The sequence below is a fragment of the Strongylocentrotus purpuratus genome, unplaced genomic scaffold (assembly GCF_000002235.5).
Source record: "Strongylocentrotus purpuratus isolate Spur 01 unplaced genomic scaffold, Spur_5.0 spur5_scaffold_12, whole genome shotgun sequence".
Taxonomy (NCBI): domain Eukaryota; kingdom Metazoa; phylum Echinodermata; class Echinoidea; order Camarodonta; family Strongylocentrotidae; genus Strongylocentrotus; species Strongylocentrotus purpuratus.
Window position 1 is genome coordinate 13,024,435 of NW_022145597.1, and position 25,809 is coordinate 13,050,243.

General features: G+C 36.6%; 1 protein-coding gene across 1 annotated transcript in view; it reads left to right on the forward strand.

Moving 5' to 3' along the window:
• Window positions 1-25,809, forward strand: part of LOC581982 (guanine nucleotide exchange factor DBS) — a 128,614-nt gene that overhangs the window by 35,878 nt on the left and 66,927 nt on the right. Inside the window, exons 4-7 of the mRNA XM_030981845.1 lie at window positions 9,341-9,431; window positions 10,350-10,358; window positions 16,455-16,571; window positions 19,994-20,110. Coding sequence (XP_030837705.1) covers window positions 9,341-9,431; window positions 10,350-10,358; window positions 16,455-16,571; window positions 19,994-20,110 — 334 coding nt within the window. The remainder of the gene's footprint in view (window positions 1-9,340; window positions 9,432-10,349; window positions 10,359-16,454; window positions 16,572-19,993; window positions 20,111-25,809) is intronic.

Here is a 25,809-nt window from a genome sequence, read left to right on the forward strand (position 1 = left end):
ACGATATTCTGAGAACCTCTTAATGGATTACAATTGAACTTGAATTTGAAAAATTTCTTCTGTTTTGGTTTGTAAAATTGCTCTATGACGGAGGCATCATTTTCGACTGCGCGCAGTCGAAGTTCCATCTAGTTTTTTTACTTTATCACTTTATTCATACTTTTCCTTGTATTTTATATACATTTATATGGCATAATTTTGGTATGATACCAGGGAATAATGTCAATTACATGTAGGTGATCATTCCCATTCAGATTCTCTTTCTGTTGGTCGTCTACAACCTGCAGTTATGATTAATCAACACAATGTTTTGTTCTCTTTTCACTTTGAATATTCACAACCTTTTTCCGTTTTGATGTTGAATTATATCTGTGAATTAAATGTACATGACTGAATTTTTATGTCAGATCATGATGATTCAATGTTCTTATAATGATCGTTTATTTCATAATTTCTATCACTTAATGAGGTTCAGGTTTTTGTTCAGAAGCTTTTTCTTTATTCTAACCACAATCGCAAAGACTTTTCAGAAATCAACCAAAGGACAATATCAGTAGTGCCTCACCCTCTGAAATGTGTGCACATGACAATAGGATATTTATATTTATATTTATATTTATATTTATAAATATTTATATTATTCATATTACATATTTTGTAATGAACGTTATCAGGACATGAGTTTCTATTGGAAATGCAATAGGTATTGAAAATGCTCTTAAGTTGTCTTTTTGATAGTCTTTGCAAATGTGTTTCTTATTCCTATGCACAAATAAGCTACCTGGTTGTTTTCTTCATCGTTGACATACAGTCATTCTTTGTCATTTTCATATTCTTAAAGATAAAGTTGAGTTCTGGTCATGCGATTGAATTGTGAAAGAAACATTGTGGAATCCATCAGAATCCATCAGGTTGATCATCTAGCAAGGTACTAGAATCATCGAAATGATAAGAAATTTGACCCAGTCTTGGTAAAGTTACAAGCACTGTAGTGACTGTACACAAAAAGATGTACATGTGGGACTACACAAACATGATGCGTACAAGTCTGTCCCGATTTTTATGATGTTACACAGAGATGCCAACCCTCCCGATTTCATCGGGAGGCTCCCGATAATTCACCCCAACTCCCGACCTTACGATCACCATCCTTATCCTCCCGATTTATTATAAAAAATTAAAAAAATGATTTTTTTTTTTTTTTTTTTTTTTTTTTTTTTTTTTTTTTTTTTTTTTTTTTTTGGCGCTTATCAGTATATATATCTGTGAATTGAATGAGAAATATCGTCTGTTAACTTTAGCATGTAGTAAATCCACTATATTAAAAGACAAATTAAGAGTAGCGAAAGATTGTTTCAGCATATGGATCGCCGTAACCAATGCGTGGATATTGACACAGAATCCAAATGGCGGAAAATCAGCTAAAGAAGACCAAGAAATGGTATCAGAAGTATAAGACCGAACACTGTATCATATATATGAAAGGAATTCATCATGCATTTTGTACAATTTGTATGTTATTTTAAAAAAAAGTGGGAATTATTGAACTAAATACACATGTAAAATGCTGCAAAATAAGGCTCAGATTGCACCAGAGAGCATCTAGAACCCCAGAGCTTCCAGGGCCCTAAGGCGGGCCCTGGACCCCGGCCGCATGGGTCGGGCGCTACGCGCTCGAGATGTGCGCTACGCGCACATTATTTGGTGTCCGTTACAAATCCTCCCTATTTATGTTTTCCAAAAGTTGGCATCTCTGTGTTACATGCCATATTTAAAATATTAAGGTATTTGAAGAGCCATGCTTTTCAGGGAACATTATCTGATGTTCTTCCACACTTCATAATACAATGATAACGCTCACAAATTATTTTTAACCCCTTCCCAGAACTCAACCTTCTCTTTCATCACTGTTCATAGAAATAAAATATAACATGGGAACATTTTCCATTTCCATTTTCATCATGTCATGTTACTCATCTTTCCACCCTTTTCATCCCTCTCTTTTCTCTCATTCGTCATCATGCTTTCCTCATCACATAGTTATTTCCAAGGCCTACGATGTGAGAGGTACCCACCTGATGAGTGTTTAATCGCAGGGTACATTCCCATATGGCACAGTTTACTGCACTTTATCCTAGGCCGTATTATTTGAATTAAGGCATGCAGTAAATGTGCATAAATTTTAAAAAATGGGAATGTACCTCAATCATCTTCTGATTGTACTTAATGTTTGAACAGTTTATTTTGTGTTGTTTGTTTTTTTGTTTCTTTATTTAATTGTTTGTTTGTTTGTAATGTGCGTTTACTTGTACTGTTTGTTTATTTGTGTTGTTCATTCATTTGTGTTGTTTGTTTATCTGTTTTGTTTGTTTATTCATTTGTTTATTCAATTTATTTATTCAATTAATTTATTGAATTGATGAATTTCTTTACCTATTTGTTTATTCATTTATTTACTTTTTTATTAATTGTTTTATTTATGATGTGTGTGTGTGTTTGATTGTGCACAACTGTCTGTTTATTTGTAGTATTCATACATGTACATATTGTTGTTTACAAAAGCATACATGTTTATTGCATGTTCTCTCCACAAGAATATAGGTCTAAGTGAGAAAAAAAAACGTAGTTGTTTGTGGTAAAGAGCGATGCAGTGATATCTGTCGATGCATCATACATGTACGTGTAGTTGTGGGTAGTGATTCCGTGGTAATACAATCTAAAGTGCAAGAGATACGCAATGGAATGCCTGTGTATGCCATCCCCTCAATGAATTCGATTTAATCTCAAGGACACATGTAATAGCATGACCATCTTTAAATGGGTTAAAGAGATTCTCTTGGTGAGGGGCAGATACATATTTTCTGTTTGGAGACGGAAGGTTGTTAGGTGTTAAAGATAAAGACCAGTTATGGTCATGCGATTGCATTGTGAAACAAACATTGTGAAATCGACCAGAAAAGGTTGATCATCTAGCATATAAGTATTTGTGTGTATTGCAAGGTTCTGGAATCATCAAAATGATAAGAAATTTGGCCCTGTCTTCATAAAGTTACAAGCACTGTACACAGAAAGATGTATATGGGACTACATGAACACGTGGCGTAAAAATATGTCCAGATATTTATGATGTTACATGACATATTTAGAATATGAAGGCATTTGAAGAGCCATGCTTTTCAGGGAACATTTTATGTTCTTCCACACTTGCATAATAACAATGATAATGCTCACAAATTATTTTTCACCTCTTCCCAGAACTCAACCTCCTCTTTAAATGGTATGAGTTCACACTCTTCTAGCCCCCATATAAAGGCTTGTTCAAATGTGACCTGGCAAAACAGTGGCGTTTTTGTTTTACAAAGACATATAAAGTGTAATCCGCATCACATTTCTATCTTACTTATAACACAGAGCTCAGTGAATAAGGCGGCAATAAGCACAAGTCTACATGTAGCTCTGTTGCCATTCATTTACACAATTAAAAAAACGTGGCATTTTTTTTTGTGGCGGTTTATTGCCTCATATCTGAACAAGGTTTTATAAGTAGTGACTGCCCCAGCTCCGATGTATTGTATGTTTCCTGATGAGAGTCAAAAGGCCTTAATCTCTTAATATCGAGTTAATGCTTTCTGGCTCTTAAGTGCATGTACATCTATGTATATTAGAATAATATGTCTTTATTGTACAACAATTTACAGTCAACTCCCCAAACTTAACAATTTTATTAAATAATATAACAATGTACATATATACCGGTATGTGGAAGCTTTTGTTTGTTTTAAAGACTGCTCCAGATTTATTTTTTTCAAAGATATTCATGCTAAATCAAACTCCTCAACTTTTATTCCCTTTCAGTAAAAATATTTTGTGCCAGTTTTATTATTGATTTCCGTAAAGCGTAGTTGTTCATGTTCTTGTGGTATGCTGTGTGTTTTTAAAGATAAATAGAGTTTACTTCTTTTTTTTTGTTTAGTGTGCTGTCTTCTGACGTCTTTTTTATTTGAACTTTCCCCTAACCTCTCCCTTTTTCACCTTGTTTGTTTGTAGTGTGTGCATTTGTTTTACAATAATCAATCAAGTCTCTGACACTTGTTATTTTTCATTTGATCTCATGCAAGGAGATATTTTCTCGTCAGCAGACGGTGACGTTTAGTGCACTCGAGCTTGACCCTCCCCCCTCTCTTTTTCTTTCTCTCTCTCTCTCTCTCTCTCTCTCTATCTCTCTCTATCTCTCTCTCTCTCACACACACTCTTTCTTTCTAACCCCCCCCCCCCACCCTCTCTGCTTTGACTGTCTCTCTGTTTCTCCTTTTCTCCCTCCCTCCCTCCCTTTCCCTCCTTCTCCCTGTCTCTCTCTCTCTCTCTCCCTCTCCCTCTTTCTCTCTTTCTCTCTCTCTCTCTCTCTTTCTCTCCCTCTCATATCTCTCCCTCTCTTTCTCTCTCTCCCCCTCCCCCTCTCTCTTTCCTTTCTATTTCTCTCTCCCCTTCTCTCCCTCTCTCTCCCTCTCTCTCTCTCTCTCTCTCTCTCTCTCTCTCTCTCTTTCTCCCTCTCTCTTTCTCCCTTTCTCTCTCTCCCTCTCTCACTCTCCTGTTTATTCACCCTTCAGTCTTGGCAAGAAGTATTTGTGAATTATTTTGCAATGTACTTGAGTACCACTTCAGGAAACATTATAAGTGCGATGAAAGGAAATAGGTTTTCTTAAAGCGACTCGGTAACATTGCCTTAGATTCTGAAACAAAATCCTGGATTTATAGCTCATGCTGCAATCATGATTATAAACCTTTAAGTCAGTCAGGAATCCCATGACTTTTACAAGCGGATCGTCTGTCTGATTATCAAGATATTTATGATTGGCAATCAAAATTTTAAAATTTGTTTTCCTAACGGTTTTTATAACACTACAGTCTATTGGGGAAAATGAGTATGGTAAAACCTGTCACTCTAAAGTTTTTTACTTTTTTGAGGCATTTCATGATCATTTGAAGTACAATTTTTTTAGGGCTTCAATATTACACCAAATCACAGACACTGATAACACGTAGGGCCGTGCATCTCAGATTTAACATTGTTAAACGATCGATGCCTTTAAAGATAGAATTAGGTTTTGGAGGTTGCAGCGTAAGAGACCCTGTTTTTCAAAGTATCTTGAAAAGGATTGATATAAATAGATCACATAAGAATTGATTTATAATTTGAGGTTTTAAATGCATCAAAAATTAGAAATAGACGCAATCTGGCTGAAAGTCACATGAATATTTTTGTATTTGACTTTTGACTTTTTTACATGGTGTCCAAATAATTTTTGGCTTCACTGTACATGTAATAGTTTATTGCATATATGAAACTGTGTTAATTTGTATCATATTGTGCTTGTGTACTTGGATCCAGACGACAAGTGAAATAACTGTTTTTCATTGAGTAGGGGACCTTAAAGCTTCTCTGTGGAGAATGCCAGACTTCTCTTTTCACAATTTTTTTTGGGGTAATATTTTAAGCTTGGATGTGAAAAAGAAAGGTGGTAGTGGTGAATAAAATAGTTTTGGAATGCTCTAAAAGAGATCTAAATTATTTCTTTAAGAGCACTGGTTGGGAGAAAAAGACTCAAATTACTGTGCTTAAAATCTCACTTTTCCTTCCATAAATCCAAAAAGAGCTTCCATTGACCAAACATGTGGGTGTTTTGTTTACCCTCAAACTTAACTCTAAGTTGGACTTAAAAATGATGGAGATCCATTTGTAGCCTTAACATAATTTTTTTTAATTTTTTTTAATTGAAGTATTTTAGACTTTTCATAAATTCCACATCAAGAACATGAAATCTCATTTAAAAATATAAAATATGAATGATTTGAATCGACATTTTATGCCTCTAAAATAACTTTTACAAAATATTTTCAAAGATGCTACAGCTTTCCATAATTGTTAAGTCTAACTTAAAGAGAAGGTTGAGTTCTGGAAAGAGGTGAAAAATAATTTGTGAGCATTACTCATTCTTATTATGCAAGTGTGGGAGAACATCAGTTAAGACATGTTCCCTGAAAAGCATGGCTCTTCAAATGCCTTCATATTCTAAATATGCATGTAACATCGTAAAAATCGGGGGGCCGGCTTTTTACGCCACGTGTTCCTGTAGTCCCATATACATCTTTCTGTGCAAGTGTTTGTAACTTTACCAAGACTTGGCCAAATTTCTTATCATTTTGATGATTCCAGAACCTTGCAATACACACAAATTCTCATATGCTAGATGATCAACCTTTTCTGGTCGGTTCCACACCGTTTCTTTCACAATGCAATTGCATGACCAGAACTCAACTTCATCTTTAAAAGATAAGTTCAACTTTGGATTTTTGTGAAACACCCCCCTGGGATATGATCCAGGGCATTATGTATTTTGGAAGCTCCCTGCAAGAGGGTGTTTGGTGTTATTGATAATACAAAGCCCTTATGACTTTCTTGTGGGCAGCGAATTATTTATATTGTGGGGTACTACAGTGATGAATGTATGCTTGGTATACATACTTAGAAATTCATTGCATTTTGCATGGCAGTGGTGCTGTGGGATGTTCTGTGATATTAATGTGTGTATCATTATTCATGGGATACATTGCTTGAGGGAATTACCAGGGTGTAATGGATTGGAAGTCTTCCTATCCCAAAGGGTCGTGGTAATGATGTATTAATCCAATGATCAAGGCCCACTCATCTCTCTCTGTCTGTCTTGTTCTCACTGTCTCCCTGTTTCTCTACCGCTTCCTCTCTGTCTCTGTCTCCCCCTTTGTCTCTGTATGTCCGTCTCTTTATCTCTCTCTCTCTCTCTCTCTCTCTGTCCTGCTTTCCCTCTTCTTTCCTCCTTCCTCTTCTCTCTATTGTCATTTCTAATTCATATCACTACTTCTCCCACTACCAATAAAACTGCTACTACCACTACCGAACTGATAGAAATACCTCTACCACTACCACTACCACTACCACTACCACTGCCACTATAACTACCACTACCACTACCACTACCACTGCCACTACCACTACCACTGCCACTATAACTACCACTACCACTACCACTACCACTGCCACTATAACTACCACTACCACTACCACTACCACTGCCACTACCACTACCACTGCCACTATAACTACCACTATCACTACCAAACTGAAACAGCTACCTCTACTACTACCACTACCAATAAAACTACCACTACCAAAATGAAACAAATACCACTACCATTAGACCATTACCACTACCACTTTCACTATACTCACTACTACCACTTTCACTACCCCTACCAAACTGAAGCAACCACCACTACCACTACCACTACCACTACCAAACTGAAACAACTTCAACCCCACTCTTAAAACAACTACCACAACCCCATTACCACTACCAACACCACCACCACCACCACCACCACCACCACTACCACTACCACTACCACTACTACTACTACTACTACAACAACAACTACTACTACTACTACTACTATTACTACTACTCCTATAAGTACTACTACTAAAACTTACTACAGAGATCATTTTGGGGTACTATTATTTTTTTGTCATGTACTTGTACATGACACATTCTCCCACACATTCACATCTACTTCAGATAGCAGCTACATGATCTGACTGCGATCTGGGCCCTGTTTCATGAAACTTGTTATCAAGAACAAGTTACCACAACTGTTATAAGCTACTGAAATTGTGGCACTTGATTGGCTGAGAGCAAATTTGCCATAGAAATTTAGCATTTGTTATAGATAAAAAGTTTTATGCAACAGGCCCCTGGGCTCTGTTTAAAAAACTTGTTATCAATAACAAGTTACCGTAACTGTTATAAGCTACTGAAATTGTGGCATTTAATTGGCTGAGAGCAAATTTGCTATAGAAATTAAGCATGTGTTATTGATAACACGTTTTATGAAACGGTGCCCTGATATTATATTAATATTTTGAGATCCATGGCATGCAGCATTTTAATAATATTCTGCATCTTGCTATGTGATATTTCAGGTATCTCATGGGGGAGGGCAATACAACATGTGAATAGCCCTATCTATTAATATATATCCCAATCAATGAGAAATATATAAATAGTAATTACTTTATAATTTCGCACTACACTGGAGTATGATAACACCAGAGTCAATTATATGAGGTCAAATATGCGTAAAGATTGTTCTAGCATGGAATACACATATGCCATTCATTTGTTTACATTTGCCGTACAAGGGATACATCTTAATATTTGGAACCTTTATAAGTTCTGACCTAGAGGGAGCTATTTCACTGGATGTCTCCAATAATTATTTTGCTGCTGAAGTTAAAGTACTGGGGGGTGTTTCACAAAGATCCTAAGTTGAACTTATGTCTTAGTTGGACTTAAAAATTATGGAAAGCCGTTAGCATCTATGAAAATATTTTGTAAAAGTTATTTTAAAAGGCATAACATGTTGATTCAAATCATTCATATTGTCTATTATCAAGGAGATTTCATGTTCTTGATGTGGAATTTATAAAAAGTCTAAAGTACTTGATTTTTTGCTTTTTAATATATTTTATTTTAAGGCTACAAATGGCTCTCCATAATTGTTAAGTCCAACTTAGAGTTAAGTTCAACTTAGGATCTTTGTGAAACACCCCCCTGGTGTGTGTTAGTGATTTGTGTTTTGACAGTTATTTCCATAGAGCACATTGTACACGTTATGTTAATATCATGTGCTTAGATCCAGATTGGCATTTAGTCATATCAGTTTTACACAAAATTGAATTCCTTGAATGAATTTTATCTCTGAGTATTTCTTGGTTTTGTTATGCTGCTTTATGATTAAGGTTTGCAGTGTACTTTTTTTTTACTGCTTTTTGTTTATTCCCTACTCAGTATTGATAAGCATATTTATTGTTTTAAGTCTTGGTTATAGGTCATTTTAATTAATTGTCTTATTTAAATCTTGTTATCTTTGTTATTGAATGCACACTTTTCTGTCATCTATGTAGACGTATATGTACATTAGTTTGTAATTTGACGTGCCTTTTGATATCGTACAGAGTATTTACATTTGTTCTACCCTTTATATTTTTGGTGGATTCTTGACATTTTGTAATTGAATATGTCTTTTTGTATTTTATTTACATACCGGTAGTTTTCTGTTGTCTGTTTGTACATTTTTATATTGTATATATTTGTAATCTCTTATGTACTTGCATGTGGATTTTGGTGACAATACTTTGGCTTTGAAAACATCCTTCCTCTAATTTTTTTTATGATTCGTTCTTCTTCAGATTATGAATAAATTAATCATTACATTATATTCTCTTGTATCTTGTCTCCCCTAGTCGTCTGGAATTTGACAGGGGGTTCGTCATAATCATCGATCGATCTACAAACTCATGGGGAGACGTCAAAACGACCTTGATTAGAATAGCGGTACGTATGAAACAATTGTTTTTTCTCCACCCAATTTAATCTTGTTGGAATTGGTTTGTGTATAATGTGTAACAGTGTCCATAATACCAGAGTATATAAAAGTGATTATTGTTTTAACGATGATGAACGTGATAATGAAGATAATAACAATAATAATGATAATAGTAATCATAATACTACTAATAATAGTACCGGTAATGGTAATAATAATGATAATGATACCAATTGTGATAACAGTAACAATATTAATAATAATGATATTATAGTAGTAATAATAGTATTCATAGTATTAGTATTCATGATATTGATAATAAATAACTATAAATAAATATAAATGAATAGATAAAATAAATAAATAAATAATCAATTGATGAATGAATAGATAAATTAACAATAAATAAGTACATAGTAAATATGTTCATAAAGATATAAATTAATTAAATGAATAGATAAACAAACAATAAGCAAACAGATAAATAAGTTGATTAATGAAGCAATTTGAAGCCTCAGGAATATCAGATAAACAATAATTTACTGAGGCGACATACATTGTACATGTAATACATGCTAAAAGCCACTATGGGTTTAACAATTATGCAACATATCGTCGCGGTTTTCACGAAGTGACGGTAGTGAAAAAAATTGCTTTCACTTTGCGTTACAATTTTCCTCACTACCGTCACTTCGTGAAAACAAGGACGATATGTTTAGTAAGATATTTTTTTCTTCATGTTGAGCATGAAACGCAACATGTTTATTATTTCTTTAAGTATGTTTTTCCTGAATATTCTTTTTTTTTAGAATATGATTATATTTATCATGCTATGTATCCTACCTGCATGCATCACTTATAATGCATCTGTAAAATCACTATATTTATTGTTTTTTGTCTTGTTTTTGTTTTAATATTTCCTGAAGGATTATTATGTAAGAATCTAATTTTGCCTTTTATTTTTGCATGCACTTAGGATAGGCTTCATCATGTCATTAGCAAGCTTGTGTTTTAGTATTTTTTTATAATAATTTGGTATTACCATGATAGCTCCAAATGCTCATAGCAAAGTGTTTATGTACCTGTAATTCTAGATCAGTTGATGTCTTAGAACTAGTATATCATCTGTTTGGATGTTTGGCTGTGCAGGCGCTAACGAGTAGCAGTTTTGTATTTGTTCGAGTGCTTTTTAAAGTATATGCATTAGTCCTGATTCATTGCAATCCCTCATTAACATTAATTCTTAAATTAATCACTTTTCCTGAAATAAAATTATAAAAACTCTCTCTGTTCTCTATTTCACATGTTCTTTTTAGATTTCATGTCAAGTTTTCATCTAACTTGCTCAATTTTTCCTGAACTGAAGTACTATTAGTTTGAATTTTAGTCTTGTCAAATTTAGAAGCCATGTTTATCAATCCAAAATTGTCACCAAAAAAACACAAATTGATTCCTATTTTCTATTTGATCATTATAATCAGAATCAGAAAATTTGTAATAGCAACTACTCATGTATCTTTAGTCTGCCTACTCTCTTTAAAAAAAAGAGTGAATTTTCACTCTATTTTCACTTTCTTGGGAGTGACGTCCGTGATCACTTGTTTAGGAGTGAAAATCGATTGATTTTAGAGTGCTCTCTAAGAAGAAAAGAGTGAATGTTCACTCTATTTTCACTACATTTTCACTCTCCAGAGGAGTGACGTCCGTGATCACTCGATTTTTTTTAGAGAGTACCAATGTAGGCAGTGATTTTTGGGATGTTAGCCGGTTTGCATTAATGTTGGCTTCTCTTCAGTCTAACATACTGCCCTCTATTGGAAGACCAACACAGATGTTGTATACAACATACCATACGTTCTCAGGAAGGGTTCTTCATATATTAAGCTAAAGGGTGAGGCATTACCTGTAGAAGTACAGTGGCTCAGTGGTAGAAGAACAGTGGTCCGTAACCGGAGGTCGTGGGTTCAAAACCAAGTTGATGATCCGGTTCCTTTTGGTATTGCATGAAAAACACATAATCATAGGTACTTGTAGGGATTTTGACCCCATTCGGCTGCTTAGGAGAGTGGACTTCACTTTTATCAAGCAACATACCCAGTAGCAGATCTAGAGGAAGCTAGGCTTGGGAGTCTCAAACCCCCTCCCCCTCACCAAAGTTATACAAGCCCCACCACCCCCCCCCCCCCAAAAAAAAAAGACAAAACATGCCAACGACAAACCTAACTTGTTCTTTTAGCCAACTCCCTCAGATACAGGTGGCTCTAAAGTTTTCCCTTATTGCTTATTCAGAATTGTACAAAGTGCTTGTTTTGTTTAACAGAAATCACACAAATATAGACATCATCAGAGCGCAAGTGCATCACAGCTAGCTGAGAGAGATAGTTATAACACTGGAAGTTATTCCTGATTGGCCAGTTCATGGAGCTCCAAATAGTTTCTCCCATAGAAATATCATGTGGAAGAGAACGATTCATGATTTGAACATATGACAACACTGGCATAATATGTGTGTCACAGCCATCTCACTTGATATGCTGTGATGTTAATTGTTTGGCGCCCTCTCTGGTGGGAGTCATCTTCCTAAGTAAAACCACAAGTGTGCCTAATAATAAACCGTCTGCCTGGCTGACTCACCGAGTCTCATGACGACATAGGGACGCATCCTGTGCCTCTACTAGCTCTTGGAGGGGTGCAAGCGGGTCCCAATCAGATCACAGTTAAGGAGCGGATATTGAGAGTTAGCAAGGCAAACAAGGCAATATGTCCAGCTCTATATTTCTCTTGAATTGTTGAAAGCCAAAGTAAAGTTATGGTATTCCCCCCCCCCCCCCTCCTCCACAAAAGAAATTATTAAGAGATATTGCCAGGTCATATGAGGATAAGACCTGTCTAGTGGAGTAGTTTTCAATGTTTTCAAGGACAATGACCCCAATTCATTATAAAGTTTTCATTTGAAACAATGCTGAAATATCTTTTCCACCATTTCACACATCATTATGTAAACTGTGGATGACAAGTATTTAAAAACTTGATGTACAGGTAAATACTACGGTATTCATGTAAAGAAGTATAGCTTGGCGTAATGGGGGGGGGGGGGGTGGGATTTGATGTGCTGTAATAGTTACTTTTAAAGCAATGGTAAATTTAGGGAGGGACAACTGGCACCCCCCCCCCCCCCCCTTTTGAGACCTATGAAGTGACTTTGCCTTTAGCTTTAGTACACAAGTCTGAAATTGTGGCTTCGACCCATTTGAGATGATGACCTATTTTTTTTTTCTTTGCTTGTCATAGATTTTTCTATTAAAATCCCCTGAAAAATCCTAATGAAGATTTTTAGAATTCTTATTTTTTATATTTGTTTCCCATATCAGCAAATTCTTTTAAACCCTCCATTTTACAAATACTGGAGCTGCCCCTTATTAGAGCTTCTGAAATAGTGACCACACCATGACAAAGCCAGGCCAAAGTCAGACCAAACAGGTGTATGGATTGGCGACATAAATATATTCACATGGTACGTTGTTGTTTCAACTATCAAGTTTGGGAAGCTTCAAAGTTATAAACATTATCATCCACTATTAATTAACAACGACAAGTGTTCACACAAAATGGAAACGATGAGTATTCAAAGTTTTAAACTACAAACCAGGAAAAAATTCATTTTAACTACAAACTGGTGTCACCATGAAATCAAGCGCACCAGCCTGGCGTTGAAGTTCGAGTGAGTAACAGCGAGGACCTACCCCATACCCCCCCCCCCCTATGCTGCTTGTAGTTATCACGCTAACCTTCAGCTTGTTTGTGGTTTTTTAACATTGAGTTACCTAATTAAAAGTTTTGTACCACAAGTGGGTCTGCACGGTCCCCAACTACTAAATAACTTTGAAGTTTAAAACCATGACCTAAACTTTAAGTTAGTGGAGTGTCGTATGAACCTAACTTTTATCCACATCATTTGTAACTCTCAAGTCACAGTCAGTGACGGATCCAGAATTATGTGACTCGATTTACAGAAGGGGAGACGTCACATGTTTCAAAAAGTGCCGCCAAGCATACACACAAAAGTTACCACATTTCAAGGGGGCATAATTCATATAATTCTTCGAAAAACAAAAGCACGTCATAAAAACAAAGCAAAAGGCACCAAACAACAGAGAAACATACAGACAAAATTACAACATACATACAAACAGGTGTATGGATTAACTCTGTGTTAAAAATAATATGTAGCACATAAAAATTAGTCATTGTTGGATCAGTGTTAATTGCCTGTGTGCGGCAATTAATGGCCCAGAGAGGGGGGATCATAGGAAAATCAATTAGCAAATTATGATAAATAAATAACTGCAAATACATTGTACATGTAATATTATCAAAACTGTGTTAAAGGTATACTTGGGGTGAATGAAGGACTTGTAAAAGAGGGGGTTCAATATTCATGAAAATTTGATGGCATGCGAAAACCCAAAAGGAAGAACCAAATCATGATTCTGTGATGCCTTTGTATTTGAAAATTCTCTGACAAGCAAAACACAAAGGGACAAAAATAGTATCATTTAAAGAGGAGGGGAGTGGGGGGGGGCACATCTTGGATATGTGTTCTCAGGGATGATGTCTCTGCTATACTTGAGATATGGTTTAAAAGGGGGCATGGACCGGAATCCCCCCTCCCCCTCCTCATGAATTTGATATCTAGCAGGAAAAAAAAAATAGAAAAATTTTACCCACCTTTGTGTGGTTTTAGAAATATTGATTTAGGGGAGAAGATTCTTCTTTCAAAGAGTCTTCAAAATAAAGTCACACTTGGCCATAAATCACCCTTCGAATACACCTTGGTATTAGTAGTCCTGTTATGATGACGAGATATTCATTTCACTGTCTTCATATTACAGAAAGCACCGCAACTTACGCCAACCAAATACTGTAAAAAAAAGTGGAACTTAATAACAATGGCCACTTTCATGGCTAGCAACTTTCACAATTCATATGCTACATTTTCATCGTCATACGGGGGTAATTCAATCGTTTTGCAGCATGAACCTTTCACCAACCTGCACCACACACACAGAATTTGTGAAGTTTCATGCGTCTTTGAATTTGCGGTTGTATAGTAGCTCCCATTGGCAATGATTTTCTCTCCTTGATTAATTGAAGGTGAAATCCATGACGTTCACGTTTATGTTGTTCCCATTGTATGTAAAGGTCAAATTACAGAATGCGAAGGGCCTGCTATAGGGAATTGCTTTAAATGTTTGGCTTTTGTCCATAACCTTAAAATAAATCTCTTTCCTATTGTTAAAGCACATAAAGATTGGGTTTATTTGTTCTTCGCTCCTGCATGGTTAAACTACATAATAATCTTATGATTTATCTGCAAAGCATGTAGAGACATCGTCCATGTATTAAGTGCTATGCAAATGCAGAATATTATTATTATCAACAAATGATGATAACAATTGGGGCTTAATTATTTACAAATGGTAGCCACATCATGATTAATACTGCTCTCCCTGTGGGCCCTACAATTATAATTACCCTCAGCAATTGTTAGATACCCATTTACACTTTGGTGGAGAGTGGCAAATATGGATTCATGTATTGGCAAAGGATGTTAGTGCCAGGCTGGCATTTGAGCCCTCATCCCTTAAATTGAGAATCTAGTGAATGAACCACTATACCAAGACACCTCTGTGGTATCATTGTCAAATGTCATCACTTAAACCCCTCTTAAAGCTTATTCATTTGTGATGCGATAAACATTGGCAGTTCTTTCTTTCAAAAATATCTCTGCATTTCTGCGACTTTTATAATTTCACACTCATTTTTATCTTCCATAGATATTAACATACTATTGTAATTTAGAGAAAATAATCACACTTTTTTTTAAAATTTGTTTTTGATGTCATATGACTGATAGAGTATTATGAAATTGGATTCTGAATGTACATGTAGATGAATATGGCATTTTAGTATAGCACTTGCATCTCTATAGTTGCACTTCTAATGTTCTTTGGCGGTAACAGCATGTACCAGTACACAGTGTTTGTCAAGTAATTGAATCTTTATTCTATGCATTCTACTCCTGAGTAGAGAGTGGCAGATAGTGGATCTGTAGTGCCATACTATTTGACCACTAAACCCTTCCTAATGAGCTTAAAATACATTGATCTTTCTTTATGAATATTTTGAAATGTACATTTAGAAATTACAAACTTCCCCCTTAAACATGATTTAATTATGATTTTAGCACCAACAAAATAGTAAAGAAATTACTAACTGCTTCATTAATCATAACTAGCACAAATCCAATAAGTGCGCATTGTAAAAATTACTCAATGCTTCATTTATCATGATGATTTACTGTAATTAGTACTATCAATTCAATTCAATTCAATTCAATTTTATTTCATTCAGTTAAAAAGTCAACATAAAATTAACTTATTTGACAAGGATGTAAAATAAACTAAATGGTTTCAACCTGAAAGGAAACATAATCCTTATATAAAGGTTGACCCTTTTTTATAATAAAAAATATGAAATATATTCATTACTAAATATTATACAATGTACACAAATCAAGACAACAAACATACATACTAAGAAATGAAATATGTCTTGAAATGAAATAATATACAGTATAGAAATTACTAATTTCTAACTGCCTCATTCATTCTATCTGCAGTGCCATACTAACCACTAATTAACAGTCTCTTATGAGCTCGGACCATCTTGAGCATTCTTTATAAATATTCTAAACTTTGGTATAGAAATTACTAACTGCGCTCTCAGATTTACTGTAATTAGTAGTATCACTGAATAGTAGACAGTTTAGAAAATACTGACTGCCTCATATTGATAACTTTTTCATTAATCATGATTATCATCAATTAAACAATATACAGTATAGAAATTACTAATTACTAACTGCCTCATTCATGCTATCTGCCTCATTCATGCTATCTGCCGGCCATACTAACCACTAAACACTCTCTGATGAGCTTGGACCACCCATTTCCTTATGCTTCTTACAGCAGGGCTACTTCCCCGGTATCATCCAAGGCGTGTACGTCATCAAACCCAGAGGCTTCCTCCAGAAGACCTTCTCAGAGATGCGCTTCAAAGGACTCAAGGATGAATTCAAATTCAAGGTTAGTATTCCTTTATCAACTTTAAAGCCTGTCTGTACTAGTTACAGCAGGGCTACTTCCCCGGTATCATCCAAGGTGTGTACGCCATCAAACCCAGAGGCTTCCTCCAGAAGACCTTCTCAGAGATGCGCTTCAAAGGACTCAAGGATGATCAAATTCAAGGTTAGTTTTCCCTTTATCAACCTTAAAGCCTGTCTGTACTAGTTACAGCAGGGCTTCTTCCCCGGTATCATCCAAGGTGTGTACGTCATCAAACCCAGAGGCTTCCTCCAGAAGACCTTCTCAGAGATGCGCTTCAAAGGACTCAAGGATGAATCCAAATTCAAGGTTAGTATTCCTTTATCAACCTTAAAGCCTGTCTGTACTAGTTACAGCAGGGTTACTTCCCCGGTATCATCCAAGGTGTGTACGTCATCAAACCCAGAGGCTTCCTCCAGAAGACCTTCTCAGAGATGCGCTTCAAAGGACTCAAGGATGAATTCAAATTCAAGGTTAGTTCTCCCTTATATCAATTTTAAAGCCTGTCCGTACTAGTGACAGCAGGGCTACTTCCCTGGTATCATCCAAGGTGTGTACGTCATCAAACCCAGAGGCTTCCTCCAGAAAACCTTCTCAGAGATGCACTTCAAAGGACTCAAGGATGAATTCAAATTCAAGGTTAGTACTCCCTTATATCAACCTCAAAGCCTGTCCGTACTAGTTACAGCACGGCTACTTCCCCAGTATCATCCAAGGTGTGTACGTCATCAAACCCAGAGGGTTTCTCCAGAAGACCTTCTCAGAGATGCGCTTCAAAGGACTCGAGGATGAATTTAAATTCAAGCTTAGTATTCCCTTTATCAACCTTAAAGCAGGACTGCTCTACTTGTTGCTACTTGCACCCTCAATATAGCAAACTATGCCAAATTGGTGCCTGTTGGTCCCCCATGATCCCCTTTTTTCTTATGAGAGCTGATTTAATGAGATAACCACCTGTCAGTGACCATGCAGGGAGGTCTAATCCCTCCTGGCCAAAGTCATGCAGACGAGCTTTGAATAATATTTTTCTGAGTACAGAGGTCAAGTGAATAAATTATGAAAGAAACCTGGAAGAAGGAGACCGGTTTACTAACATATTCAAATCTATGGATGTTTCTTTCCTAGGAACCTAGTTGACAGGTTATTGCATTAACCTTTTATTAATGATTATTGAATGAACTTCAATACTTTGAATCCAGACAAGTGTTTAAAAAGTACTGGTATGCACAAAACTGGAAAATGTTAGTAAACTGGTTTATTGAGGGGAAAAAATTGTTCAGTTGTCTGAGGTTTTGGCATCATGGAAATGATAAGTAAACCACACAGTCTTGCTAGAAGTCACAAGTCCCATCCACTGTTGAGAGAGAGAGAGAGAGAGAGAGAGGGGGGGAGGGAGAGGGGGGAGAGAGAGAGAGAGAGAGAGAGAGAGAGAGAGGGGGGGGGGGGAGGGAGAGGGGGAGAGAGAAAGAGAGTGGGGGGAGACAGAAAAGGAAAGTCTGGGGGATAAGAGGAGAGAGAGAGACATAGCGAATGAGAGCTAAAGGGAGAATCAAAGAGAAGGAGAGAGAGAGAGCAATTTGGAAAGGGGCAGATTATTCCAAGTATCTAGTGCAAGTTCTCGAGAGGCTATCAAGATCTGCCAATATTCATTCCTTGAAGAAGAAAAAAAAGACCTACATCTCGATCTTATATAGCATTAGCACAGCTAGAATTATCGGGACTGCGGTGTAGGGGGACCAGAAGTTCTTGGATCCGGCAAGCTTTTTGAGAGGGTTTTTTTTTTTTCTGAGTGACGTGACCCGACGAATCATTGATTTCCCCCTTCCAATGCCCCCAGTATCCTGCCAGAGATTAGTCTTCGTGCTTGCAGACCCGACCGTGGAGTATGTGGGTAATGATCAGCAAACTGTAAAACAGAACCTATTATGACATGAAACTGTTGCAATGTATTAAGGGCAGCCCTTTTTTGCAGCATGATACTTTGACGAATCTAAACGTAGACTCACAAAATTTGCAAAACATTTCATGCACGCAAAGTTTTCTGGGTTTACAGTAGCCAAATAAGGTGGAAATATATATGTCATGGAATTTCTATGCAAAAAGTAATGAAAGTTTAAGTTTCTTGTTCACTTATTACAAAACTTTTTCATGATTAGAGGAAAGGTTTTAAATTTAAACTGTTGGTGTTGGTGGTGTTTTGTAAAGCAAGGGACATTCTGATGAATACATTACGAATGGGCTATAAAACATTAGTACACACTGTACAATTATTTTTCTTTTCAGAATCTGGTTGATTTTATTAGCCCATTGGGAGTTATTATGAAAAAATATCTGGCAAAGTTAAATAACTATTTGAGAATTGCACAAGACCCAAGCCCTTTCCCACCTTCGCTCCTTTCATCAATTCAATAAGATTGGCAAATGTACATAAATGTATATAAAACTGAATTTCATAAACGTGTAGTCATACATGTAAATGCATACCTGTATATTTGGGGAAATAAATCTGCATAGATGGAAAAATCTCCTCGGAAAATGATTTTGTTTTGGATTAATCTAAATTTTTGCTCAAAATAAAGGTTTGTAATCCTAGAGTAGGAGATAGGAACTCCTGCTCGGTGTTCCGTGCACTGGGTTTCCCCTTGCCCGTCCTGACAGACCCAAGAGTTGGACGCTGCCCCCCTCCCCTTGATCCCAAAAGGGATATGAGGCACATGCGTGACGTCACGTGCCCCCTTTGTGCGAGCGCTTGCCGCTACCGTGTAGGTAGGTGTAGTCATGTTCAGCAGTGTGCGCTACCGAGCCAGCGTCTACTGAACAATGTTTTAATAGAGCACTGTGTGGACGTGAGTCAGAGACCAAAGCAACAGACAGATAAGTTGTTTGGAGATCGCAGTGGACGCCCACTCTCTCCCCCTCTCTCTCTTCCTCTCTCTATCTCCTTCTTGTTCTACGACTGTTCCCTTGTGCTCGCACCTGTGGTATTCAAAACCCAGGTTTGGAGAACAAACACGGGTAGCAGTAAACGGTTAACGAAAGGAAGGAAGGAATTGCCGCGCTTCCCCACAGGAAATCTCTATTATTGTTCGTAACTGCCCCTTAGGAGTGTCGACGTCCCTTCACCGCACCAATTGGACCTATCAACACTCTGGGGACTGTTCTTTGCCAACTTACAAGGCAGTCGGGAATCCTTCCCCCACCTCAAGACACATTCTTGGAATATATATGTGGTTGCCTTTGATGACCCACTGGTGACCGATCACAGACACCAACGCATCTTCTGCCCCGCTTGGATTATTCTCAAGGAACTATCGTCAACGTTGTATTCGCTCATCTCGGGATCTTAATTAAAAGTCACCAATGAACTTCATTTCGTTTTGTTTTTGTAACTCTTTCTCGTTCAGATTGACCTTGTGGACAGCACCACCGAACTCCATGCTCGGATAGACCCCACGCAGCTTACCAACGAATTCGGTGGTACTTTGAACTTTGACCTCAAAGGGTGGATAGAAGACAGGATGGTAAGTAAAAACGTTTTCACAAGAAAAAATAATAATTCAGTCACACCGCCAAATCATGTAATATGGTATGAGTTGAATGCCCTTCTTGCTCCTAACAGACTATTTGGCCATTGAGGTCAGTTCAGGTCAGATCGGGTCACCTCGGGTCACCTCGGGTCAGGTCAACTGTCATTTAGGTCTGATGTTGGTGTCATCAGTGTGGCTTGGGCATAAGACCGTACATGAAGAAAATGTTGATGCCTTGAGGATTTTTTGTTGTTGTTTTCAATGTATCTTTTTTCAGACAGGAAACAGTGGAATATATCCGAGGCCCCTCAACGTGAAAGAAATATTTTTTGCAGAATGTTAAAGATTTTAAAGATTCTTTATCTCAGTTTAATTCTGTGTTCAATTGGAGAAAAAACTTTGAAAATAGCAATGTCATCAAATTCATGATTGGAAAATCTGTGTTAAAAACAGTATAGAGTTTTAATTTGGTAGGCCCCTTACTTTTGGTGCCTCTAATTTGTTATGTCATCAAAAAGAAAGTAAAACTAGCATTGACACAATTTGACCTTGGTAGTCCAGGCCCCTCTATATAAAATTGTGAAAAGTTTTTTTCTAGTGTACATATATGCCCTTGTTCAACAGCTATCTTCTATTAATATATTCATGATCTCTATTTGTGGAAATGAAGGATATACTTTGAAGGGCTTATGCTAAACTGTATTTAGATTCATCTTGAATAGTTGTTGTACAATCACTTGCAAAACTTTGATGTGAAAGGTTATTTTCTGAGGTATACGTTTAGGCCCTACTTTGTTTTGGTTAACTGAATTTAGATCCAGCTTGATTGGTTGTACAGTCATCTGAGCAGTTTAACCGTGATAGGTTATTTTTCTAAGAGTATATGCCCTAGTTCAAGTGCTGTCTTCTATTAATATATTTATAACCTCTACTTGTGGAAATAAAGGATGTATCTGAAAGGGTTTTTCAGCATGAATAGCTCCTGCAAACAGAAAAGTATTTTTACATGGGCAAATTTGGATTAATATCTTGCCAAAGGACATTAGTGCTGAGCTTGGAAACCATTTTGAATCGTCGAAAGAGATGACGATTTAGGTTATCAGGCTAGTCTCTTAAGAGCATTGGATAAAACTACAGTATACATAACTTTTTCTTTGCATTACCAGTTTATGGAGAACAGGATTTAAATATCCAATTACACTGATGTGTCATACTTGTTGATGTGTGCTGAAATAGCTAGTATACCATCAACATTTAGGCACAATCCATTTACTACAATACATATATATAGTTTTTAGATCATTATAAGGCCTGTCTTCATCAGCTTGAGTTTGCCAAATAACCAGCTTTTTTTAACTGCATGTTAATTTGCGTCTTCATCAGGCCGCAGTTGCAATTAGCGGGATATTAGGTAGTATTGTTTCCAAAAGATCCCGCTATTTAGGAAATAGCAGGCTAATTTGCTGCACGCGTCCGAGCTAGTTTGTGATGAGCCTATCGGTCTGGTGAAGCGGCAATTTCGAGCTTCGGAATATTATATTTATTATTGGGAACCTACAAAAACAAGCTATGATTTCCAGTAGGTTCCTGTTTCATTTCATAATTTTGAACTTACTTTGTAAACGTTGTTCTTTATTCTGCAAACAATTGTTGTATGAAATGAATAAAATCAATCAATCGATCAATATCCCGAGTCTGAAAATAGCGGGAATTGGCAAACTCGAGCTGATGAAGGCAGGCCTATAGAGAGCTGCTATTTAGTGTCTGATCTGGCTGTCGCATGACAATGGATCAGAGGGATCAATTTAAATTTGTAACGGTGCTCCACACCCTCACATCCTGTCCCGAGGATTATGGGATATGCTCCGACAAGCCTCTAAAGTACAACACCTGTAGTGTATAGGCCTACCTATGTTTCAAGCTTTAGGCAAAATAGATGGCGATACACAACCGTGGTCTGAAAAAGAAAAAGAAAAATTCCCCTATGTACATCTAGTATATCGAGTGGTGGGCTTGCTTTGGAATTTAGATCATTTATATTGTAGTTGCATTTGCCACATTGTTTCATACACAGGCCAATAGTACATACTTACTCATCATACATACAAACTCAAACGCTAGTAGGACTTTAATATGGCGATTTTCTCTCTTAATTGCTCAAATATGCTTTTCACACTCAGTTTTCTTAGCCCCATATTTTCCTTAGCCTAGTACTGACCTTAGCCCTGTACTAAAATCCACGCTGTTCTCACTCGACATCGTTACTCCCGGACTATCTCTGGTTGAATACATCGTTTTCGCCTTCAAGGATTAGCAACTCTTTTCCTGTTCTCACTTGAGGTCGTAGCACCGCATTTCAAGAGATAGCACCTCAATTGCGGTGCTGACCCTACTTATTTGATCAATTACTCAAGGCTTCATTTATTTCATCATGTAAGGGTTAGGGTTACAATTAGGTTTTATGTTAGGTGCTTGAGGTTAGTGTTAGGTATGTTGAAGTGAAGAATATGGTTAGTGTAGGAAATTGATGCGGAAAAATTGTCCCAGAAACAAGTGTTGTACAACCTATAGTAGCATCGCATGTTTCCATGAATGTATAGCGTAGGGCTGTGTGTCATAGAAAGGATTAGCGGAAAATTAGGTCAATTAGTATCCTTCTGTGTTTTAATTAGACTACCGTTAAACATACCAAGAGTCCAGAACCGTTCAAGTCCAGCAGTATATTGGCTGGCCTTACGTTAAGCACTGGTATTGCAACGTAATCGTCAGTCCCAGATAGATCATGAGATGTATAGCCTGTTGAGTCCACTTGAATGTTTGCGGAGATTCCTTTAACCCCTTGCGTATTGGAACCGAGTTGTTCCTGCATTAAGTTTATGAGAAGGAGAGAATTTGGTAATGATAGGGTTAAACCGAATCAGTTTGTTACAGCTGTCATTTTCAAGTTGGACCATTTATGACTGATGTTGACCACAAGTCATCTCTTTGATTTAGTGGACTTATCTAGATTATAATTTGGCATTAATACCAATATCATTTACAGTTCCAGAATTTCTTCTGTATTCTTCTATTTTTGCTGTTTCTTACTTACCGGTACACACTATCTCTTTCTCTCTCATCCTCTGACTCTCTTAATGTATTTTTCTCTCTTTCTCTCTCTTTCTCTCTTTCTCTCTCTCTTTCTCTCTTCTCTCTCTTCTCTCTTTCTCTTCTTTCTCTTTTCTCTCTCTTTTTTTTTTTCTCTCTCTTTTTTTTTCTCTCTCTCTTTTTTTCTCTCGCTCTTTTTTTTCTCTCTCTCTCTTCTTTTTCTCTCTCTCTTCCTCTCTTTGTCTCACCCTCATGCACAAATTCATAAGGTATATACTCTCATCATGATTTTGCCTTGGTTTTTTTTTATAATGAATCCACGAGTTTACAGCGTTTCACAGGCAATGGCTTGAAATGCTGGAGTGCTGTAATGGCAGCTAGGCTGAAGCTAATAAATGCGCCTCGGAATAGAATTTCTAGATAGACGGCGCAATAGAAATGCTTATTATTATTTTTAATGTTTTAAACAAATTTCCCATTTCTCTATTCTATATTTACTATCATACACAATGCCACACTTTTAATAACTTGCTCAAGATTTACAAAATGAGTTCACATGAGTTTGCTCATACACTCAAACAGCTAGATAGCGATCAGGTATTTGATGCAGTCCCATGCCTAATAAACCCTGTCATTATGAACTCATCATAATCCATGAAGATAGATGTGATTAATACAAAGCTTCCGATCGACTCGGAGGCAACTGCTATTCCCCTTTTACATTCAACTTTCTGTTCTTGCTACCCTGCAGGGTTATCCTTGTTCAAAAAATCTTTCTTAATTTTGTCTGTCATTTTTTTTCTTGTTCAGCTCAATTTCCCCAGGGACTTGTTTGCTAGATGTGTTTCTTCCTGCCCCTAGTAATTTCCATATTGAAAACCAATAATTAGCAAGCTCTCGGGTTCAAAATTCATTTTGAGGTCATGGAATGGTTTCCATTTGTAGACAATCAGCATGTTCATGCTTCACATCTTTTTGCATGTTAATTGAATACCCATCTTATAGTTTTTCAGATCTCTCTCTCTCTCTCTCTCTCTCTTTCTCTTTTTCTCTCTCTCTCTCTCTCTCTCTCTCTTTTTCTCTCTCTCTCTTTTCTTCTCTCTCTCTATCTCTCTCACACACACACACACTCACACATACGCTCTTTTTTTTAAAGCTTTTGACATATATATAAAGCCAGGATATTATTATTATTTTATTTTCATTGTTGTTGTGATTGTTATTCTTATTAATATTATTGTTTCCTTCTCATTATACATCGATGTATATTGTCATATCTTCTGTATTCTGTCTAAACAAAACAAAAACATCTGATTTTTAACCTATAAATTCATTTTGAATAGCTAGTTTTGTTTCTTTCTTTCTTGCCCCCGAGTTCCCCATACATATGTAGTGAATCGAGACAGTCCAGGCTCCCGCTGGAATCCTAAAAGCCCTTCAGCTGTTTTATAAATCGGTGGCCCCAATATATTTGTATTAGCCGCCCCCCCCCCCCCCCCCCCTTTCGATGAGCCATCGTGATTACACAAAACAGAACCCCAGCATCAGCATAAAATTGAGGTTTTTTTAATGAATTCTATAAAAATGATAAGAGATTACACTATAATTTTTGATGTTTATTCACGATAATGATAATTTTACGTTTATCAAGTTTAGAAATGTACAAAAGTAATTATGAATGAATGTGTTGCTTATAATAGGAGTGCAAACACTTGGAATCAAGTTAGATTATTGTTAGGAACTCTTGTTGGGGAAAGGCATTTTGAATGTTTAGGGCTGGTATTCATCCTTAATTATCAAGTACCCTGGATAGGAGTTTAAACCATAAGTCCATTGTCTGCCTAACTACAGCATACAAGATTGTTCCTGTTTTATGGTACTCTACAGTTTATATGTGAAGTAAATGCAAAGAAAAGACACCATATGAAATAAATATTAAGGAGTTGGTTGCATTGAATCAAACAAGTATTATTTGTCCAGCTTCCTCATAGTGTACCTGTGTTGTACAATTTATGTATCATCTTTTGAAAGGTCACCTGATTCTTAAGACGAGACAGAATCTAAGGGAATCGTTGCCTGGACAGGCAAGGCCTTATCTCCCTGTTTCACCGTGAAGTTTCCGAGACTCCCTGAATGTGCTTTCTTATTGTAGATACATGTATCATTTTCAAAGTTGGCAACATCGATCGTGACTTCAGAAATATGATCTTCACATATAATATCCGGAATGCCCGCTAGAGTCGACTCCCACTTCTGTGTCTGCCAAAAAAGACAAGGGGGGTGTTTCACAAAAATCCTAAGTTGAACTTATCTCTAAGTTGGACTTAAGAATGATGGAAAGCCATTAGCATCTTTGAAAATATTTTGTAAAAGTCATTTTAAAAGGCATAAAATGTTGATTCAAACCATTCATATTTTCTATTATCAAGGAGATTTCATGTTCTTGTCATGGAATTTATGAAAAATCTAAAATACTTGAATTTTTGCTTTTAAATATGTTATATTTTAAGGCTACAAATGGCTCTCCATAACATTTAAGTCCAACTTAGAGTTAAGTTTGGCTTGGGATTTTTGTGAAACACTCCCAAGGACTGATACCCAGCGAA